At 42.5% G+C, this 19,674-nt stretch overlaps 1 protein-coding gene across 1 annotated transcript; it reads right to left on the bottom strand.

Moving 5' to 3' along the window:
- Positions 1–1,068: 1,068 nt before the first annotated feature.
- Positions 1,069–9,610, bottom strand: LOC142185259 (cytochrome P450 2G1-like). The gene is made up of 9 exons (XM_075260558.1): positions 9,402–9,610; positions 7,013–7,175; positions 6,770–6,919; positions 5,710–5,870; positions 4,796–4,972; positions 4,196–4,331; positions 3,004–3,191; positions 2,508–2,649; positions 1,069–1,253 (listed from the first exon to the last, which is right to left on the bottom strand). The coding sequence occupies exons 1-9, from the start codon at positions 9,576–9,578 to the stop codon at positions 1,069–1,071; spliced, it is 1,479 nt and encodes a 492-aa protein (XP_075116659.1). The 5' UTR covers positions 9,579–9,610.
- Between the last annotated feature and the right edge of the window lie 10,064 nt (positions 9,611–19,674).

Below are 19,674 nucleotides of genomic sequence, written 5' to 3'. Positions count from 1 at the left end.
TGGAAGACGACCAAAGAGAACCATGATGGAGTACTGGACCCCTTAAGAGAGGTCCAAGGTGAGGTAGGTGAATATCAGGGTTTATTATGTTTCCACATCTCTCCTGAGCCTCCGGTAATTGTACTTTGGGGTCTGAGGAGACAACTTTGGACCAAAACAAAACTGACAGATGAACCTCATGAATATTTACTGAAGGAATCTCACAAGCTTTATCCATCTCTAATCTTTATGTGTCTGTCGGAGAACCCGGTGACTGGGCTTTATATTGCAGACTGTCCAGGGTTTTGCTGATATGTTGTATTAGTAGAATGAATTGTTTCATGAGAAATTGGAGCTAAGGTAAAGATGATCTGTATGTGCGGTGTGAGGGGATCAACTGCTGGAAGAACCTGCCGAGTATTGTATGAACAGCTTGTACGGAATCAGAGTAACCACTGGACACGTGATAGCGCCACCTAGAAGGATTTATTTAGCTTTACAGGGAGATATGTTGTGTTTTTGGATAATGAAAACCAGACCATTACACATTATATGTTATTATATATGTAACATATCTACCATTATACATTATATGTTATTATATATGTGACATATCTACCATTATACATTATATGTTCTCCACAGGATATTTTATTACACATGTGATACAGGGTGAGACCACCATATAGGTGTGTGGAGACTTGTTAAGCCTTTAGCACTCCACTTTGCAAGGAACTATGGGAAGAATATGCAAATCTGCCTTCCATGATGTAATTAGGAAGACAAAGGCCTCTTGGAAGGTCGGGCATGAGGCTAAAGGGAGCAGCCATTATTGGGTTATTTCACTGGAATCCTGTCTTTAAGACAGGCTTGCACATTCCAGTGAATGCCCTCTATTGGTTTGCAATACTGAGGCAGCAACGGTCTTCCTAATTACATCATGGAAGGCAGATTTGCATATTCTTCCCACATGTGATACAGTGAGCAATCTGTGACTTTTGGTTATTTCATTACTCCATCGATCTTCTCCACAGATCACATGACTGAAGCTTATTCGCTGCATCTGACGCACATCCTCTCCATCCAACATCACATTCGGGGGATGAAGGACATTCGATAAAATTTGGGATCATTTGCAAAGCCAGTTAACAAGGGTTTAATGTCATTGTCTGTGAACTCTCTCTCTGGACGTAATCTGAAGCGCTGTAAGATGGTTGTTAGGAAAAGAAACAGCTCCATCTTGGCCAAACCTTCTCCGATACATACCCGCTTCCCTAATGAGAGAGAAACTCATTAGCTACAAATTACATTGGGCTGATTTAATATCACCAAAATTGTGTACACTGTCTCCACTTACACAAAACGTAGAAATGTTGAAATGTTCATCCCCCTACTAGGGATCAGTGGCAAGGAATCGCCAAGTGTGTAGAATGGAGGAACTGGTATAATGGGGCACTAACAGAGCCCAGCTTCTCCACACATGGGAACCAGGGTTATCCATCCATAAGACCACAGACCTTAAATCTGTCCTCAGAATCTAGTGGATGCAGTTCCCCCTCCCGATACACACTCATATTTATTACCCCCCCCCCCCCTGACCTTTCCTACACTCATGTTCTATATTAGACTTCTTGACCTCTTTGCTCATTCTCACATATTTGGCTATTCAGATGACGCTCTCCATACCCACCACCCGGTGCCTTTCGGTTCTCATGTTGTATATGTTACTTTATAGACTGCAAAGCTCTTTTCCTACTTTACCTTCTAGCTTCAGACTTCATTACACCCTATGTCACTATATTTAGGGCCTTGCAATATGTTACCAGTTTAGGTGGTCCATAAGTTTGGTCCAACAAGCCCCTGAGGAATTTACCTCAATTATACAAGATTTCCCTCTTCTCTCCCTTTCCTATATCACGGCCTCTTTTACTTGGATTGTTTGATGCAATACTCCCATCCTAGGGTTGTGGAATAAGCTGGAGATCTGTGAGATTCCCGTCTATGTCTCAAGGTCCACAGGTTGGTGTGTACGTTCTCACCCCTATTTTATGAGGCTGTTCACACACCATACTTTTTGTTTCTTCCCTACATTTTATATTCTACATTTTAATTGTTTTATATTGTTTGGATTTTACTATTTTTTTTTTGTAAAAGAAAAATTCATAAAAATTATCAGGAGTGAACAAACACCATCAGGTTAGGTTCATACCTGCTCTGGGTCTTTGCTGGAGAATTCCATTCCCCATTTGAGAAATGTCCGGCTAGTAGCGCTTTCCTCTTTGCATTTTCTGCCCTTTTCAGATGGAAACCCAATGGACCCAATCATAGTTTATGGGGTCCGAGGCTTTCCACAGGTAACCGCTTTTTTAAGCAGTTTAGGTTTACGTTTGAGAGGTCCCCAAGTGGACCCCCAAATAGAAAACTGAACACAGGTGTGAACCTAGCATTAGCGGTCAGTGTCTTAGAAACCATCCAGTCAATGATAAGTTTGGCTTATGTAGACAAAGTGATTTATATTATGTTAATACCTGCAGAAAACGGCATGTAGGACTCGTTCTTCTTAAAATGTCCCTTGTTGTCTAAGAAATTGTTGGGGTCAAACTTGTCAGGGTGGGAAAGCTTTGTGGGGTCATAATGAACTGTACACAGCAATGGATAGATGTCTGTACCCTAGACACACGAAGGATGAAAACCAGGTTAGTGCAGATGATGGATTCCCCAGGTCACCGACTAAGGGGCTGATCAGTGGATGAACCCACCACAATATGTGGACATATCCTATGTAATAAACTAAAGGTGCTCATACACATTACACTGATTGACTGAAAGAGGTGGTAAGAAATAAGAAATGGTCTCCATTTATACAGAAGCAGGGTCAGTTGTTCATGGTTTGTATCTGGCTTTGCAGGTTGGCCGCCTTTATATGAAAGAGACAGATCTGCGAAACCAGACACATCTCTTGTGCAAGGGAATTGTGAGTCTGTAGAGTGGTTTCCCTGATTTACCAGTTTTTCCTTCTCCTACCTTAGGAATAGTGTATCCCCTGAAGTGAACATCTCTGGTTGTTAAATGAGGAAGATTCACTGGGAGGATATCAGCGAATCTCTGGATCTCATGGATTACAGCATCTGTATATGGCATTTGGCTGCGGTCCTCGATGTTTGGGATGCGGCCGTCACCTATCACACGGTCTATTTCCTCATGCACTTTAGCTGGGAAAGAAATATTAGCAGAATATAATAAATACAGCACACTCTAAAAGGGGAAGTTGTTATGATGAGAGACCCCAAGCTATGTACTTTACAGTTGTATATTTCGCCATGGTGAGTCATCATCTGTTCAGATTACTCATACACAGTGTGGCATTTATGACTGCTTACAAAACCTTATCCGCTTCAGGAATGTGGTATGTATGATTCTGTAATCAAAGCCCTTTTGTTGTTCTATGCCTAGCTCCATTTGTATACCTGTGCTAAACTCATTATCACAGCAGGTCTATCAGCCAAACTTCAAAGGGAATATTGTTTTCTAATAATCTTTCCCTAGTGGGACATTCTACACTTGCACTGTTAACTTCATCAGATGCGCAAGGCAGAACTGAACACGCCAAGTCATAACTCAGTATTGTTGACAACCGGGAAAAGGTCCAGACACTGAACTCATTACCCAAGGGGACTTGAGGTGTCATTCTTGGTGTCTACACGATGGGAATCACACCACAATTCCCATCATTCCTCTCGCCTGACTCTAAAGTCATCTGGTGAGAAAATATTATGATTCATGGTTATTTGGTTTCAAGATAGAGGGCAGGAATTTCCCTCCTCATGACATCACCTTCAGGGAGGAGACTGGGAGAGTTAAATGACCTCACCAGGGGGAAGAAGGTATCTTTGTTCCTGGCCAGGATTAATGACACGTGCCATTTGAGCTCTAATTCCTGGACACTTCCTGTGAGCAGACACATGCTCTTTAACTGACTTAAGCATGTGTCCTGAGGCCTAGTCAGGATTCAGTAAACTTATTTTGGTATTGTGTCCTTACTCTCTTTTATTCCCATTTTATTTTATGTATTGTATAATGCTTTTATCTGTATTTGCTTGTCATCCACTGCTATGTATTTCTGTATATGTTAGTGGCTAGTACTGACCCACACTGCTGACTAGATCCTTATAACAAGAGGTTATTACACAGTGTGCATTTCTGGTTTCTTACTGACCTTGTATATCGGGGTATTTCATAAGTAACATAAGTCCATGTCTTAGAGTGCTGCTGACTGTTACAGTTCCACCAAAAAATAGGTTGAGTATAGTCATTATCATGTTATTCCTGTCAAAGTTAGGATTGTCTTGTTCCTGTAAACACAATTTATAGGATTATGCTTAAGGGATTATTTCATTTGGGGGTGAAAGTTTTAAGATGTATCTGACCAAGTTAAAGACATGAGAATACAGTAAATTTCTAAAGTAGTTCCTAAATTGCAAACATCCCACCCCTATAACCACCTACAACAATAGGACAGGGACACAATTTCTTTTATGGGTTTGTCTTTAATTTTAACAAATTGGTAATAACACCAGCTATTGGATCACAAGTATTTTATTTTACATTACCCAATGATACATTGACACCCATTGGCACAAACCCTTCTGTACCACTATGTGCCCATTGGATTTGTGAATAAGATGGACATTAAAGAGGCCAAGCCTACAGTCAGCTATTGTATTGAGGATAGGCCATTGGACTCTAACCCAACCATATACAGGTGGCCCCCGACCACTTACACTTATTACCCCTCCCCTAATCCTCATTCACTTACCTGCTGCTGTTTTATAAGAAAGCAGTCAATGTAATCTCTGGGTGAGTTTGGATCAAATGACTCCTCATTCATCTTGATTCGTGTCTCAATGAAATCGGTGAGTTTACGAAAGCTTTTGTTAATCCTCTGGTGGGGTCCAGGTACATAGTACATGACTGAGGGCAGCATATCCTTCATCTGGAATAAGAGATACACATTACTCATTGTAAGTAATAGTAATACTAACCTAGTAACTAATATACTGGGAAAGCAAAAGATCCATGTCTGACATATGGGCAGGACCGAAGGACCAATCACTCAGGTGTTGTCACTGCCAAACTACCTCCAATGTCTTCCAGACACTTACAGGACCAAGACATGGGAGATATAAAGTGGCAAAGTACCTTATAAACCAATAGGAAAGCTTTATTAGTGCGTGTCAGAGGTCATAACGTGAATTTTAGCCGGAGGCTTATAAAAGATTTTATTTTAAAAAAAGGCTGGTTTTACCTTTGCGTATTAAATACATTTGAAGTAGACACAAAATACAGTACATATACATAGATACATTTTGTGACATACATACACACATATACACATACATTCAGACACATGATTTACACACTTATCAGCTTTACTCTATTTTCTCTCTGATTAGTTTGGATGCAGCAAAACATTGTGAACATTAGATTGTGCTAACCCACAGAGACTGGATCCATGGAAAAGCCCTGCCCTCATCTCCCCCCCTCTACATCATTAAATATGGCCCCATCAAACACATTAGTATGACTGATACCTTTGCATCTACTAGTGTTACTCCTGCCGTATTCTCATTCAGATGGTGCTAAATCTGCTGGGAAATATAGCTTATCCGAAGTGCAGATTCAACACCCAAAGTTACATGATTCCGATTCCAGTACTGTTTCTGCTCTTACCTGTCCAAACACTGTGTTTGAATCCTGAGATACAACATTGAACATGTTCAGAAGATTCTGGAAGCTATCATTACTGTATTCAAAGCGGTTTCCAAACACAATCGAGCAAATTATATTTGAAACTCCCTGGAGTAAAAATTTGGTTGGATCAAAGAATTGTTCTGTGGAAACAACAAAGAAAAAAAAAATCATTGTTACCTGGAGAAGATTTTATTTTTTTATATAGAAAAAGGGGTGAAAGGGCAAAAGAGTTATAAAGAGGGACAAAGGTAGAGAAGAAGAAAAGAAAGAAGTGTAAGAAGGAGAGGTAATCTTAGGTGGGTGACTTAGAGGACCATATAAAGTGTCCCAAGACAGATCAGTATCCCCCGAGACACGAAGTTCATTCATCAGTTACATTGTAGCTGCCGGCAGACAGTCTGTATAACAGATGGTGATGGACATTGTATAGTGTTGTATTTCCTCTGCAGGTAGTGTGTGACGGTAGAAGGTCGGTCACATCTAGCTGTAGTACCATGGATGGAGGAGTTCGGCATGTCCTATGGAATGATTCCATACTAGCTATGATGTGACCTTTGGGTAACAAGAGGGTGAAGGCGCGCTGTATAAGAGCAGATTTCACGCCATCCTGGGTCAGCCAATATGAAGAGTTTGTCCATATGCTGAGTCCATTGGGTTGGTCCGTCCATGTCATCCCGAAAAACAACTACCACGTCATGAGAAGCCGGAGGAGACCTAGTCTATGAGTGTGTCAGGGAGAGTCTACTGTGGGAAAAGGATTGATGGCCAGCAACTCATGTGTGTAACTCTGGAGGTCGGAAGTCATTTACTAAGTGCATATACTTGTGTGTATTGGTCGGCCATCAAGACTGGAAGATTCTGGTCCTGGGATTAAAGAGCATTTGGTGATTTTCCTTCTGACATGACTACACTGTACAACCAGGACTGTGCGTGGTTGGATCAATAGATGGATGGGAAAGAAAGAAAGAAAGAAAGAAAGAAAGAAAGAAAGAAAGAAAGAAAGAAAGAAAGAAAGAAAGAAAGAAAGAAAGAAAGAAACCTTTGTGTGATCTTATCTCTTCTACAAGAAATTGCGCCTCTTCTTGGATTCTTTCTTCAATGGTTTTCTTTCCCATGCCAAAATTTCTTAGAATTGTAAGGGAAAATCTGCGAAGATCCTTCCATCTTTCTCCGTTGCTAAAAGCCTCCCCTGGAAAAAAAAATCATGACATATTGTGTATTGTAATCCAGTGTGAACCTCTCCATACATCGCTGTACATGTACAGAATACTGACAGACTTACCATATCCTTTAACAAAATCATCAATAGTAGGAATCCTCCCCCGACCACCAAAGTCTTCTGCCCGATCAATTAACGCTTCTTTGACAGTGTCGTAACCACACAGGACAACTACTGGATAGTGTCCAAAATACACAGTGTACACTGAGCCATATTTCTTACTGAACTGAAAGACCAAAATATTCCTTAGGATATATTACAGCATTGAGGATACATTATCATACATCTTATACATGGAGCATTGCAGTATAAGGGATTCCTTTGGTGATATAATACAATGGTCAGACCAGGTTTCCTCCCTCCATCCAACAAATATCGAACTTTTTTGTTAGTTTGTTTATTGTTTTAATCAGAATAAATATCTCCTGTGTGCAGAATCGCTCCATTTGAATAAGCAATTATGTTGGCTTTGTAGTCCATTGTTCTGGTCCTAAGACAGATCAGGTCAATGCACACAAACAAAAAGCAAGAGCACCAAGCAGTGTGTAATGCATTACCTCTTAAAGACATAAATGCACAGAAGGGAGAAAATTGTCTTGTCACCTTTAGGAGTTGTTTAGAATAAGACAACCAACGTGTAGGCAGCATGGGTTACCAACAAAGAAGAACAGATCGCTGCTGTCACCATGTGCCACTAGCTAGGAGGGAAGGACAATGAAAAGACTCGGACCGATTCACAAGGACTGCGCAGATCCAACATGGCTATAATATAAGTATTTTATTTCCAAAACGAAACGAAAACACAACACGTTTTGGGGACTTAGTTGCCCCTTTATCAAGCGTGCATTACACTAAAACACAATAACAACACAAAAAACCTCAAAACAAATAGAAAGTCCAAAAATAATAAAAAATGATGAGAAGTAAATAAATAAATAAATAAATAAACCAATTCCTAAATGACTAAGCTACATAACAGATGGGCCAATAGAGTAATCAGAACATGGCTAATAAGTAGATAAATAAGGCAAAAAAGACCCAAAAGAGACCATGGGACTCATTCACTGAGACTGAGTCCAAACAGCAGATCGGGCAATGGAGGTATATGCCTGTAATAGAACTGCAAACAGTGAACTAGTCCCATAAAAGAAATGCTAATAGGGCCAATAATATCTTACCTCTCTTATGAGAAGATTTTCAGGCTGCAATAGATTTTCAAAGCTGTGGAGCTAATGCCTCTTGCACATGGACCTGCGCATGCGCGGGGCAACAACACCAGCAGATTAATTGAGACCTTGGAGAAGACGGCTTCAGATGGTGTACTGGACATATGAGAGGTGTATAACTATGCATGTCCAAGCCGGGGTAGCCATGACTGAATGTCGGTGCACTGCAATGATTGGGCTTAGTCGGGAGGAGGGAGTGTCTTCAGGCCAAATCGCGAGGCGAAACAGCCTGAAGAATGAGCATCTCGCTTCTTTTTCCGGGGGCTGCCACAATTGATTTCAATGGGAGCTGTCTTTTTGGTCAGGATTTTGAGGTGAATATGGCCTCAAAATCCTGACCAAAAATCTCTGTGAACTTACCCTCACTGTCACCCCGTCAATCCTGATGTGTCCACTCAAGCTCATACAGTCAATTGCCCTGACACCAGTGTTGATTCAGAGGCAGGATTCTAGATGACATTATACAATGCTCAAAATACATAAGGCCTTAGAATTGTCCACCACCACAGACACTCTTAGCAAGGAGTCCGTTTTAGGCCAACCTCCTGTTTTAACACCCAGATCCACGTTACATATACAGGAAGCAGCACCAGCCTCCAAAATTCCAATAACATTACATGTAAAAGAGGTTCTCCTTTACAGCTAAATTTTGGACTATTACAGTTCATTGAATCTCAAGAGAAAGAACAACGATCACCAATTACCCCTATCACCCCTATCCTACCAAACACATATAGGCTGTAGCGGTGATACCAAATCTAGACCTAGGGTAAGATATATTGTGCCATATGTCCATAAATATTGCCTTCCCATCTTCAAGATTCAGCTCATGTCATAAGTGATCTGCTACATTTACCATGGAAATCCAGCTATTGTTGGGCCACCTTGGATGTGACCTCACTTTACAGAAATATGTAAATGTGTCTTTAAGATATTGTGCAGTTTATGGCACCAGCCCTTATAAAAGAGCTGAAGAAACTCCAAAGAAGGACGACCAAAGAGATAAGAGGCAGAGAGCAGATCTAATGTCTCAAAGATGGTTGGTAAACATAAATGTATTAACCCCAGAGAAAGAAGCGCTGAAGTGATATCGTAAATTGGTCTTTTCCCTCCCAGGGTGGTTATTATCTTCCTTTAGAGTAACCAGGATCTGTCCCTATATCAGGTACTCACTACATTATATTAGCAGTGAATCTATATTTTAGAGGTTTCCTTTCAGAACTGACCTCCACCAAGGATTTGACCATCTCTCCTCTCCTAATGTGCAGGACATTTCCAAAAATCGGCAGCGGTGTTGGTCCCGGAGGCAGGTTACGTCTTCTGTATATGGCATTCCATGTGGAGTAGATGAACCATGAAAGGATCCCGAGCAGGACCAGCGATTCCAACCAGCTAAGAGCCATCTCTCCTAACTATGAAGCTTATAATGATCCTCCAGCAGATCATCAGGCCGATGTTAATCAGAAACGTCAGGTTAAATATCATTATCTGAGCTTGTTCTTTGTGTTGGAAATGAGAAGATTTTCTCCAGGTTGGTCATTGGTTGGCAGGTAGATGGCGAGTTTGTTTTTTAGTGCAGTCAATAGGGTTTCATGCCAAAAGAGAAGCCATAGCGTGACAATAGTCTGTTTACCCAGCTTTATAACAGAGCACTGTGGAGAGTAGAGTGAAGAGGACCTACATCGAAATTGTACAAATAGATCTTAAGAATTGGGGGAGATCAGATCCCGTATTATACAGTATGGAGGAGATCAGATCCCGTATTGTACAGTATGGAGGAGATCAGATCCCGTATTGTACAGTATAGGGGAGATCAGATCCCGTACTGTACAGTATGGAGGAGATCAGATCCCGTACTGTACAGTATGGAGGAGATCAGATCCTGTATTGTACAGTATGGAGGAGATCAGATCCTGTATTGTCCAGTATGGAGGAGATCAGATCCTGTATTGTCCAGTATGGAGGAGATCAGATCCTGTATTGTACATGTCACGGGATGGTTAGAGTCTATACTATAGGCAATGTGTAATATATATTTCATGTGGAATGTATTCTCTAACCTGTTATATACATCAATGTGTAGTTGGCTGATTAGGGTCTAGTGTGTTAGCACATTGTATGCAAATACCTCTAACTAGTGAGGGCAATGGGTGGAGATAATCTAATCAGTGTCTCCAAGAAGATGTTGGACGGTGCATTGTCCATAGTAGACAGGGAGTCTGCTCTCCTTGGTATAGGTGAGGGGGGAAGGATCTGTGACTCAGCCCTTCCCACCCACAGATATAGGTGTAACAGTCTTAGTATATAGTATATAGCTAGCAGTTAGTATGTGTTAGCCGGCCTGTGCACAGCTCTGCAGAGAGCCAGGATTTAGTTACAGGACCAAGGAGCCAAAGCTATCATTGGATTGTGACTTCTGTGGACTTATTGTTATTATGGTTGATGTGACCGCCGCCGGCTACTAACTTTGTGGATTACAATAAATTGCTGTTGTCTCCCGACCTCTTGCGTCCATGTTGATTCAAATGACCATCCGGAGGAAGACGTATACCTTTGCTCCGTGACAACTGGTTGGCAGCGGTGGGATCAACAGCGGACAGCGAGATGGACTACAGCAGCCCAGCGATTAATGGAGCCACAACCTCAGAATACAGGAACTGGACTATGGCAAGTCTACAAGTAAGGGCCCGGGAACTAAACCTGAGTTATCAGGGAAGAACGAAAGAGCAACTGATCGAGGCACTGGAGGAGATGACCCTGCAAAGCGACCATGAGGAGGGCTGCCCCCAGGAGACAGTAGAGATACGGGAGTGGCAGGTACAGACCCAAAAGAGCAGATGGGTTGTTTTGTATGAGGAGGAGTTGGCAGTGCTGGGGCTAGGAGCAACTGCAGAGCAAAGGAGTAGAGCATTACAGAGGGCTCAGGAAACGGAGAAGGAGGAACAGAGAATGGCGCATGAAAAGGAAAGAATGGCGCATGAAATGCGAATGGCTGAGATAACTACGCGGAATTATAATCAAACGTCGACCCCCAGCCCAACAGTGAGAGAACCACCATATGTCTCCCATAAACACTTCAAGACCTTTGAGGAAGCGGCTGGGGATGTTGATGGATATTTTCAGGACTTCGAACACCAGTGCCGCCTGATGGAAGTCCCAGAGAAGGATTGGGTCCGGTATCTGGTGGGGCACCTACGAGATGGGGCTGCGGAAGCTCTCAGAGCCATGGACCCTAGTGATCAGCGGGACTATGAGGCCATTAAAAGAGCGGTGCAGAAGTATTATGCAGTCACTCCAGAGACCTACCGAGTTCAGTTCCGCTCTTTGTCTTACAATGGGGGAAGCTCCTTCCACATGTTCGCCCACAAGTTGAAGCAAGCATGCAAGCGCTGGCTAGAAGGAGAGGAGGCTGTCACAGTCGATAAGATCCTCCAAGTCATACTTAAGGAACAGTTCTTTTCCCAGTGCCCCGCTGAGATCCGTGAGTGGGTGCTGGAACGGAACCCAGCCACAGTGGAGCAAGCTGCTTCCCTTGCAGATGAGGGCCTGACCATCAAGCCGCAGTGGAAGAGGTTGTTTGCAGAGGAGCGGAAAACTACCACAGTCCGCCAGACACCCTTCATCCAGCCACCCACCTTTCGTGCCCGGCCTCAGGATTACAATTCCCCCTCTACCCCTGCCCCAGCCCATCGGCCTCCAGCTATGAACAACCCTGTCCCTAGACAACGACCTACTGGAAGAATGCTAGAGCGCAGATGTTTTGGGTGCGGGCGGCCTGGACATTTGCAAGCTAGTTGCCCTGTTAACATGGGGGCACGGGCCACCGTGGCATCCCGGCCTATTCACTACCTGGGAACCACCCCTAGGACTGAAAGTTTGGCCCCATTTCCAGATGACTCCATGAATGACCCATCTGTTCCACCTCCAGGGGTCTATGGGATTCAGCCTTCCGCCACACATCCCGCAAACCTTCAGCGGAAGCACTTGCAGGAGGTCCTACTGGATGGCCGAACAGTTGTTGGATTCCGGGACTCGGGAGCTTTCCTAACGGTAGCGGACCCCCGAGTGGTTCGACCCGAGGCCCTAGAGGAGGGCCCTGGCCTTTCTATCGAGTTGGCAGGAGGTACTCGGAAACGTATTCCTAAAGCTACCGTGGAACTCGACTATGGTTATGGACCAAAACGATGCACAATTGGTGTGATGAGCGGGCTGCCGGCCGATGTTCTGTTAGGCAACGATGTTGGAAATCTACAGTGCCACTTTGTGGGAGCAGTGACCCGAAGCCAAGCTCAGAGAGACGCCAACATGGATCCACTGGATTTTCTGCCAGATGCCAGCCCTTCAACCCTACAACTTTACCATTCAGTACCGCCGAGGGAATCAACACCAGAACGCGGATGGGTTATCCCGGCAGGAGGACATATGAGCTATAGAGACTGATGTGCATTCCCCAATTTACCTGTGTAGGCCAATTGTGTCATGCACATGTTTTGAGAGGGGGAGGGGTTGTCACGGGATGGTTAGAGTCTATACTATAGGCAATGTGTAATATATATTTCATGTGGAATGTATTCTCTAACCTGTTATATACATCAATGTGTAGTTGGCTGATTGGGGTCTAGTGTGTTAGCACATTGTATGCAAATACCTCTAACTAGTGAGGACCAGTGAGGACAATGGGTGGAGATAATCTGATCAGTGTCTCCAAGAAGATGTTGGATGGTGCATTGTCCATAGTAGACAGGGAGTCTGCTCTCCTTGGTATAGGTGAGGGGGGAAGGATCTGTGACTCAGCCCTTCCCACCCACAGATATAGGTGTAACAGTCTTAGTATATAGTTGTAGCTGGAGTTAGTATGTGTTAGCCGGCCTGTGCACAGCTCTGCAGAGAGCCAGGATTTAGTTACAGGACCAAGGAACCAAAGTTATCATTGGATTGTGACTTCTGTGGACTTATTGTTATTACGGTTGATGTGACCGCCGCCGGCTACTAACTTTGTGGATTACAATAAATTGCTGTTGTCTCCCGACCTCTTGCGTCCGTGTTGATTCAAAAGACCATCCGGAGGAAGACGTATACCTTTGCTCCGTGACAGTACAGTATGGAGGAGATCAGATCCTGTATAGTACAGTATGGAGGAGATCATATCCTGTATTGTACAGTATGGAGGAGATCTGATCCTGTATTGTACAGTATGGGGGAGATCAGATCCCGTATTGTACAGTATGGGGGAGATCAGATCCCATATTGTACAGTATGGAGGAGATCAGATCCCGTATTGTACAGTATGGAGGAGATCTGATCCTGTATCGTACAGTATGGAGGAGATCAGATCGTGTATTATACAGTATGGAGGAGATCTGATCCTGTATTATACAGTATGGAGGAGATCAGATCCCGTATTGTACAGTATGGAGGAGATCAGATCCCGTATTGTACAGTATGGAGGAGATCAGATCCCGTATTATACAGTATGGAGGAGATCAGATCCCGTATTGTACAGTATGGAGGAGATCAGATCCCGTATTATACAGTATGGAGGAGATCAGATCCCGTATTATACAGTATGGAGGAGATCAGATCCCGTATTGTACAGTATGGAGGAGATCAGATCCCGTATTGTACAGTATGGAGGAGATCAGATCCCGTATTGTACAGTATGGAGGAGATCAGATCCCGTATTGTACAGTATGGAGGAGATCAGATCCCGTATTGTACAGTATGGAGGAGATCAGATCCCGTATTGTACAGTATGGAGATCAGATCCCGTATTGTACAGTATGGAGGAGATCAGATCCCGTATTGTACAGTATGGAGGAGATCAGATCCCGTATTGTACAGTATGGAGGAGATCAGATCTTGTATTGTACAGTATGGAGGAGATCAGATCCCGTATTGTACAGTATGGAGGAGATCAGATCCTGTATTGTACAGTATGGAGGAGATCAGATCCTGTATTGTACAGTATGGGGGAGATCAGATCCTGTATTATACAGTATGGAGGAGATCAGATCCTGTATTGTACAGTATGGAGGAGATCAGATCCTGTATGTACAGTATGGAGGAGATCAGATCCTGTATAGTACAGTATGGAGGAGATCAGATCCTGTATAGTACAGTATGGAGGAGATCAGATCCTGTATTATACAGTATGGAGGAGATCAGATCCTGTATTGTACAGTATGGAGGAGATCAGATCCTGTATAGTACAGTATGGAGGAGATCAGATCCTGTATTGTACAGTATGGAGGAGATCTGATCCTGTATTGTACAGTATGGAGGAGATCAGATCCTGTATTGTACAGTATGGAGGAGATCAGATCCTGTATTGTACAGTATGGAGGAGATCAGATCCTGTATTGTACAGTATGGAGGAGATCAGATCCTGTATTATACAGTATGGAGGAGATCTGATCCCGTATTGTACAGTATGGAGGAGATCAGATCCCGTATTGTACAGTATTGGAGAGATCAGATCCTGTATTGTACAGTATGGAGGAGATCAGATCCTGTATTGTACAGTATGGAGGAGATCAGATCCTGTATTGCACAGTATGGAGGAGATCAGATCCTGTATTGTACAGTATGGAGGAGATCAGATCCTGTATTGTACAGTATGGAGGAGATCAGATCCTGTATTGTACAGTATGGAGGAGATCAGATCCTGTATTGTACAGTATGGAGGAGATCAGATACTGTATTGTACAGTATGGAGGAGATCAGATTCTGTATTGTACAGTATGGAGGAGATCAGATCCTGTATTGTACAGTATGGGGGAGAGCAGATCCTGTATTATACAGTATGGAGGAGATCAGATCCTGTATTGTACAGTATGGAGGAGATCAGATCCTGTATTGTACAGTATGGAGGAGATCAGATCCTGTATAGTACAGTATGGAGGAGATCAGATCCTGTATTGTACAGTATGGAGGAGATCTGATCCTGTATTGTACAGTATGGAGGAGATCAGATCCTGTATAGTACAGTATGGAGGAGATCAGATCCTGTATTGTACAGTATGGAGGAGATCTGATCCTGTATTGTACAGTATGGAGGAGATCAGATCCCGTATTGTACAGTATTGGAGAGATCAGATCCTGTATTGTACAGTATGGGGGAGATCAGATCCTGTATTGTACAGTATGGAGGAGATCAGATCCTGTATTGTACAGTATGGAGGAGATCAGATCCTGTATTGTACAGTATGGAGGAGATCAGATCCTGTATTGTACAGTATGGAGGAGATCAGATTCTGTATTGTACAGTATGGAGGAGATCAGATCCTGTATTGTACAGTATGGGGGAAAGCAGATCCTGTATTGTACAGTATGGAGGAGGTCAGATCCTGTATTGTACAGTATGGAGGAGATCAGATCCCGTATTGTACAGTATGGAGGAGATCAGATCCCGTATTATACAGTATGGAGGAGATCAGATCCCGTATTATACAGTATGGAGGAGATCAGATCCCGTATTGTACAGTATGGAGGAGATCAGATCCCGTATTGTACAGTATGGAGGAGATCAGATCCCGTATTGTACAGTATGGAGGAGATCAGATCCCGTATTGTACAGTATGGAGGAGATCAGATCCCGTATTGTACAGTATGGAGGAGATCAGATCCCGTATTGTACAGTATGGAGATCAGATCCTGTATTGTACATTATGGAGGAGATCAGATCCTGTATTGTACAGTATGAAGGAGATCAGATCCTGTATTATACAGTATGGAGGAGATCAGATCCCGTATTGTACAGTATGGAGGAGATCAGATCCTGTATTGTACAGTATGGAGATCAGATCCTGTATTGTACATTATGGAGGAGATCAGATCCTGTATTGTACAGTATGAAGGAGATCAGATCCTGTATTATACAGTATGGAGGAGATCAGATCCTGTATTGTACAGTATGGAGGAGATCAGATCCTGTATTGTACAGTATGGAGGAGATCAAATACTGTATTGTACAGTATGGAGGAGATCAGATTCTGTATTGTACAGTATGGAGGAGATCAAATACTGTATTGTACAGTATGGAGGAGATCAGATCCTGTATTGTACAGTATGGGGGAGATCAGATCCTGTATTGTACAGTATGGAGGAGATCAGATCCCGTATTGTACAGTAAGGGGGAGAGCAGATCCTGTATTATACAGTATGGAGGAGATCAGATCCTGTATTGTACAGTATGGAGGAGATCAGATCCTGTATTGTACAGTATGGAGGAGATCTGATCCTGTATTGTACAGTATGGAGGAGATCAGATCCTGTATAGTACAGTATGGAGGAGATCAGATCCTGTATTGTACAGTATGGAGGAGATCAGATCCCGTATTGTACAGTATGGGGGAGATCAGATCCTGTATTATACAGTATGGAGGAGATCAGATCCTGTATTGTACAGTATGGGGGAGATCAGATCCTGTATTGTACAGTATGGAGGAGATCAGATCCTGTATTGTACAGTATGGAGGAGAGCAGATCCCGTATTATACAGTATGGAGGAGATCAGATACTGTATTGTACAGTATGGAGGAGATCAGATCCTGTATTGTACAGTATGGAGGAGATCAGATCCTGTATTGTACAGTATGGAGGAGATCAGATCCTGTATTGTACAGTATGGGGGAGATCATATCCTGTATTGTACAGTATGGAGGAGATCAGATCCTGTATTGTACAGTATGGAGGAGATCAGATCTTGTATTGTACAGTATGGGGGAGATCAGATCCTGTATTATACAGTATGGAGGAGAGCAGATCCCGTATTATACAGTATGGAGGAGATCAGATACTGTATTGTACAGTATGGAGGAGATCAGATACTGTATTGTACAGTATGGAGGAGATCAGATCCCGTATTGTACAGTATGAAGGAGATCAGATCCTGTATTGTACAGTATGGGGGAGATCAGATCCTGTATTGTACAGTATGGAGGAGATCAGATCTTGTAGTCCACAGAGTAAAAGAGCTTGTTAGATCACGTGTATTTGTAGAGACAACACCACATATTGTATTTTTTTAAAGAAAGTCTAAATTAAAAATCACAAATTTCTTAAAGAGCAGAATTCTATGAATGTAACAAAGTCTGGAATTAGAAAGATTTCAGTGGTGGTTTCCATTTCACTTATATCACACGAGGGATAAATGACATCTTGTATTCTATGGAGACATTTGCAAATCCCGTCATCCGGGGGGCAATGTCACTTTCTGTAAACTGCGTCTCTGATGTTAATATGAAATTCTGGAGACTTGTTGTAAGGAAAAGAAACAGTTCCATGCGGGCAAGACCTTCTCCCAGGCAAATCCGCTTCCCTGAAATACACAGAATATCGGTGACTTAGGAGACATGACATCTATCGGCGCTCCTACTGATACACAACGGGATCTGGTGAACAACATCATCTGATTTCATGTATTTGCTGATTCTATCGATAATATATACTATACAATATATAATAGAGTCTATGGTTAAGAAAATTTGCTTGGTCATACCGAATCAGCGTTTCCTTATCTGAGAAGAGTTAATTATTGGCCACGTACTGGCCCGCTCTTCTGGTCTGGTCAGCCGAGGTTATGTTAGGATAGAATACAAGCGCTTGTACGTTGCCTCTATTTACCTTCTACCTCGGGGTGTTTGATAAGGATGAGGAATTCCATGTCGCAGCGCCAAATTTCTGATGTTGAATTCAGACGTGGACTTTTCATTGTCCTGCAGTAATAAAAGAAAAATTTGTTGTAATTTTTTTGTTCTAAAATTGTTGTCAAATGAACAGCTGCAATTCACAGCACTTAAAGGGGTATACCAACATTATGATATTGATGGCCTATCCTTCATGATGTTCACACTACAATTAGTGAAGTCCGTTGCTCTCATTTGTTATAGGATCAGAGCAACGGACTTAAACGCCAATAGAGTGACTGATACAAATAGAGTCCATTCTCACTCACTCCAATGTTAACAACATGGCAAAATCTTTCTTTTGTCAAGTTTGTTTACTTTTGAAATGGAAGAGAAAGTTATAGCAGCAGAACTTTTTCTTCCTCCCATATGTGTTTCATTTTATTCCTCTGATCCTTTGGCTAAGGCTAGGTTCACATGGAGAAATCTATCATGGATTTGGGAGTGGATTCTGCCCCGGAATCCATGGTAGATTCAGTACCAAATATGCCTCCTATTCAATATCACATGTTCACAACTTTGAAAATTATTCTCGTCACAACAATATCAGACTTTGAGGCCACTCCATCTTCTGACCTAGTAAGATCCCCTACAAGTGTGAGTTTCTATTCTCAAACCAGGTATGGAATCAATAATGGAATGATGTAATGCTTTATTTCCCCTGTGGTGGTGCTGCAGAGTAATTGGTCACTCATTGGTCACTCACCCAGGTTTCCTTGTATATTGCAGTTGACCACTGATAGTCTAAATAGTGACACATCTTACATTTAACATATTGTACCGTGTGTGTGTGTGTGTGTGTGTGTGTGTGTGTGTGTGTGTGTCTGGCACTGCAGCTCATACATGTTCACTTCATTCCTTACTTCTTGGCTTTATTAGAACAAACACAGTATTTGTTCTTTGTTCTGTTTACTTGACAACACCCATTACTAAGGTGGAATCAGTAAAATGGCTAACAATAACTTCACACAGACACACACACTTGCACTTAGTGATCCTGCACCGACTGCCACTAGGGGTACCAGGAAGAGTCAGGTATGACCTGTAGCCAGATGCATGCAAATGATTCACAAGCATTTATAAGCAAATTCATTTGCATAAAGCTTCATAATATACAAAACATCATAATACAGTCAATTACAGACAACTTTTTAGGCGTATAGCCCTTCCTCAGGTATATGGATGCTGGAGGCAAGAATTGCTGCTTGTTTTGTGATGGGTGGAATAAGAGGGGTCCAGGATCGGACTTTATGTCAATCACTTTCCAAGTAACTATTTTTGTATCCAGCTCAAAACACTGCCTGAAATTAACTGTATTAAGATATTTTGTATATTATGGTGCTTTTGTTTTTTAAGGCATCCGGTCAGTCCCCTGTGGAATTGTGCACCCAATCATAATCCATAGGCACATGATCCTGTACCTAAATAACTACTGATGGTCAGGTACTGGGGTAACCAAAGGCTACAACCTACAAAACCTACAAAATTCCACCAGGAACATATAATATCATGCATCAAAAGAATTGGTAAGTCCTACAAAAACGTCTACACAACCTATATGATACCAAAAAGAATCCTACACAAGCCATAATTAGAAACATAAATATTTTATTGAATAACAATGTAAGCACTAAAAACTAAAAATAAAAACACAATTCATAGTAGAGGTCCCGCTATTATTAGTTCTTTGTCCACAGAAGATATTGGCTAACAATACTGTGCAAGCGCCTATCTTCCTGTGGCCTGTGCGCCTGCGTAGTCTGCTCTGCTCAAGGCCCGATGCCTAGAAGTTACGAGCCTGCGCCGGAAGAAG

The sequence above is a fragment of the Leptodactylus fuscus genome, chromosome 11 (assembly GCF_031893055.1).
Source record: "Leptodactylus fuscus isolate aLepFus1 chromosome 11, aLepFus1.hap2, whole genome shotgun sequence".
Classification (NCBI taxonomy): Eukaryota; Metazoa; Chordata; class Amphibia; order Anura; family Leptodactylidae; genus Leptodactylus; species Leptodactylus fuscus.
This window is presented reverse-complemented; position numbering and strand designations above follow the sequence as displayed.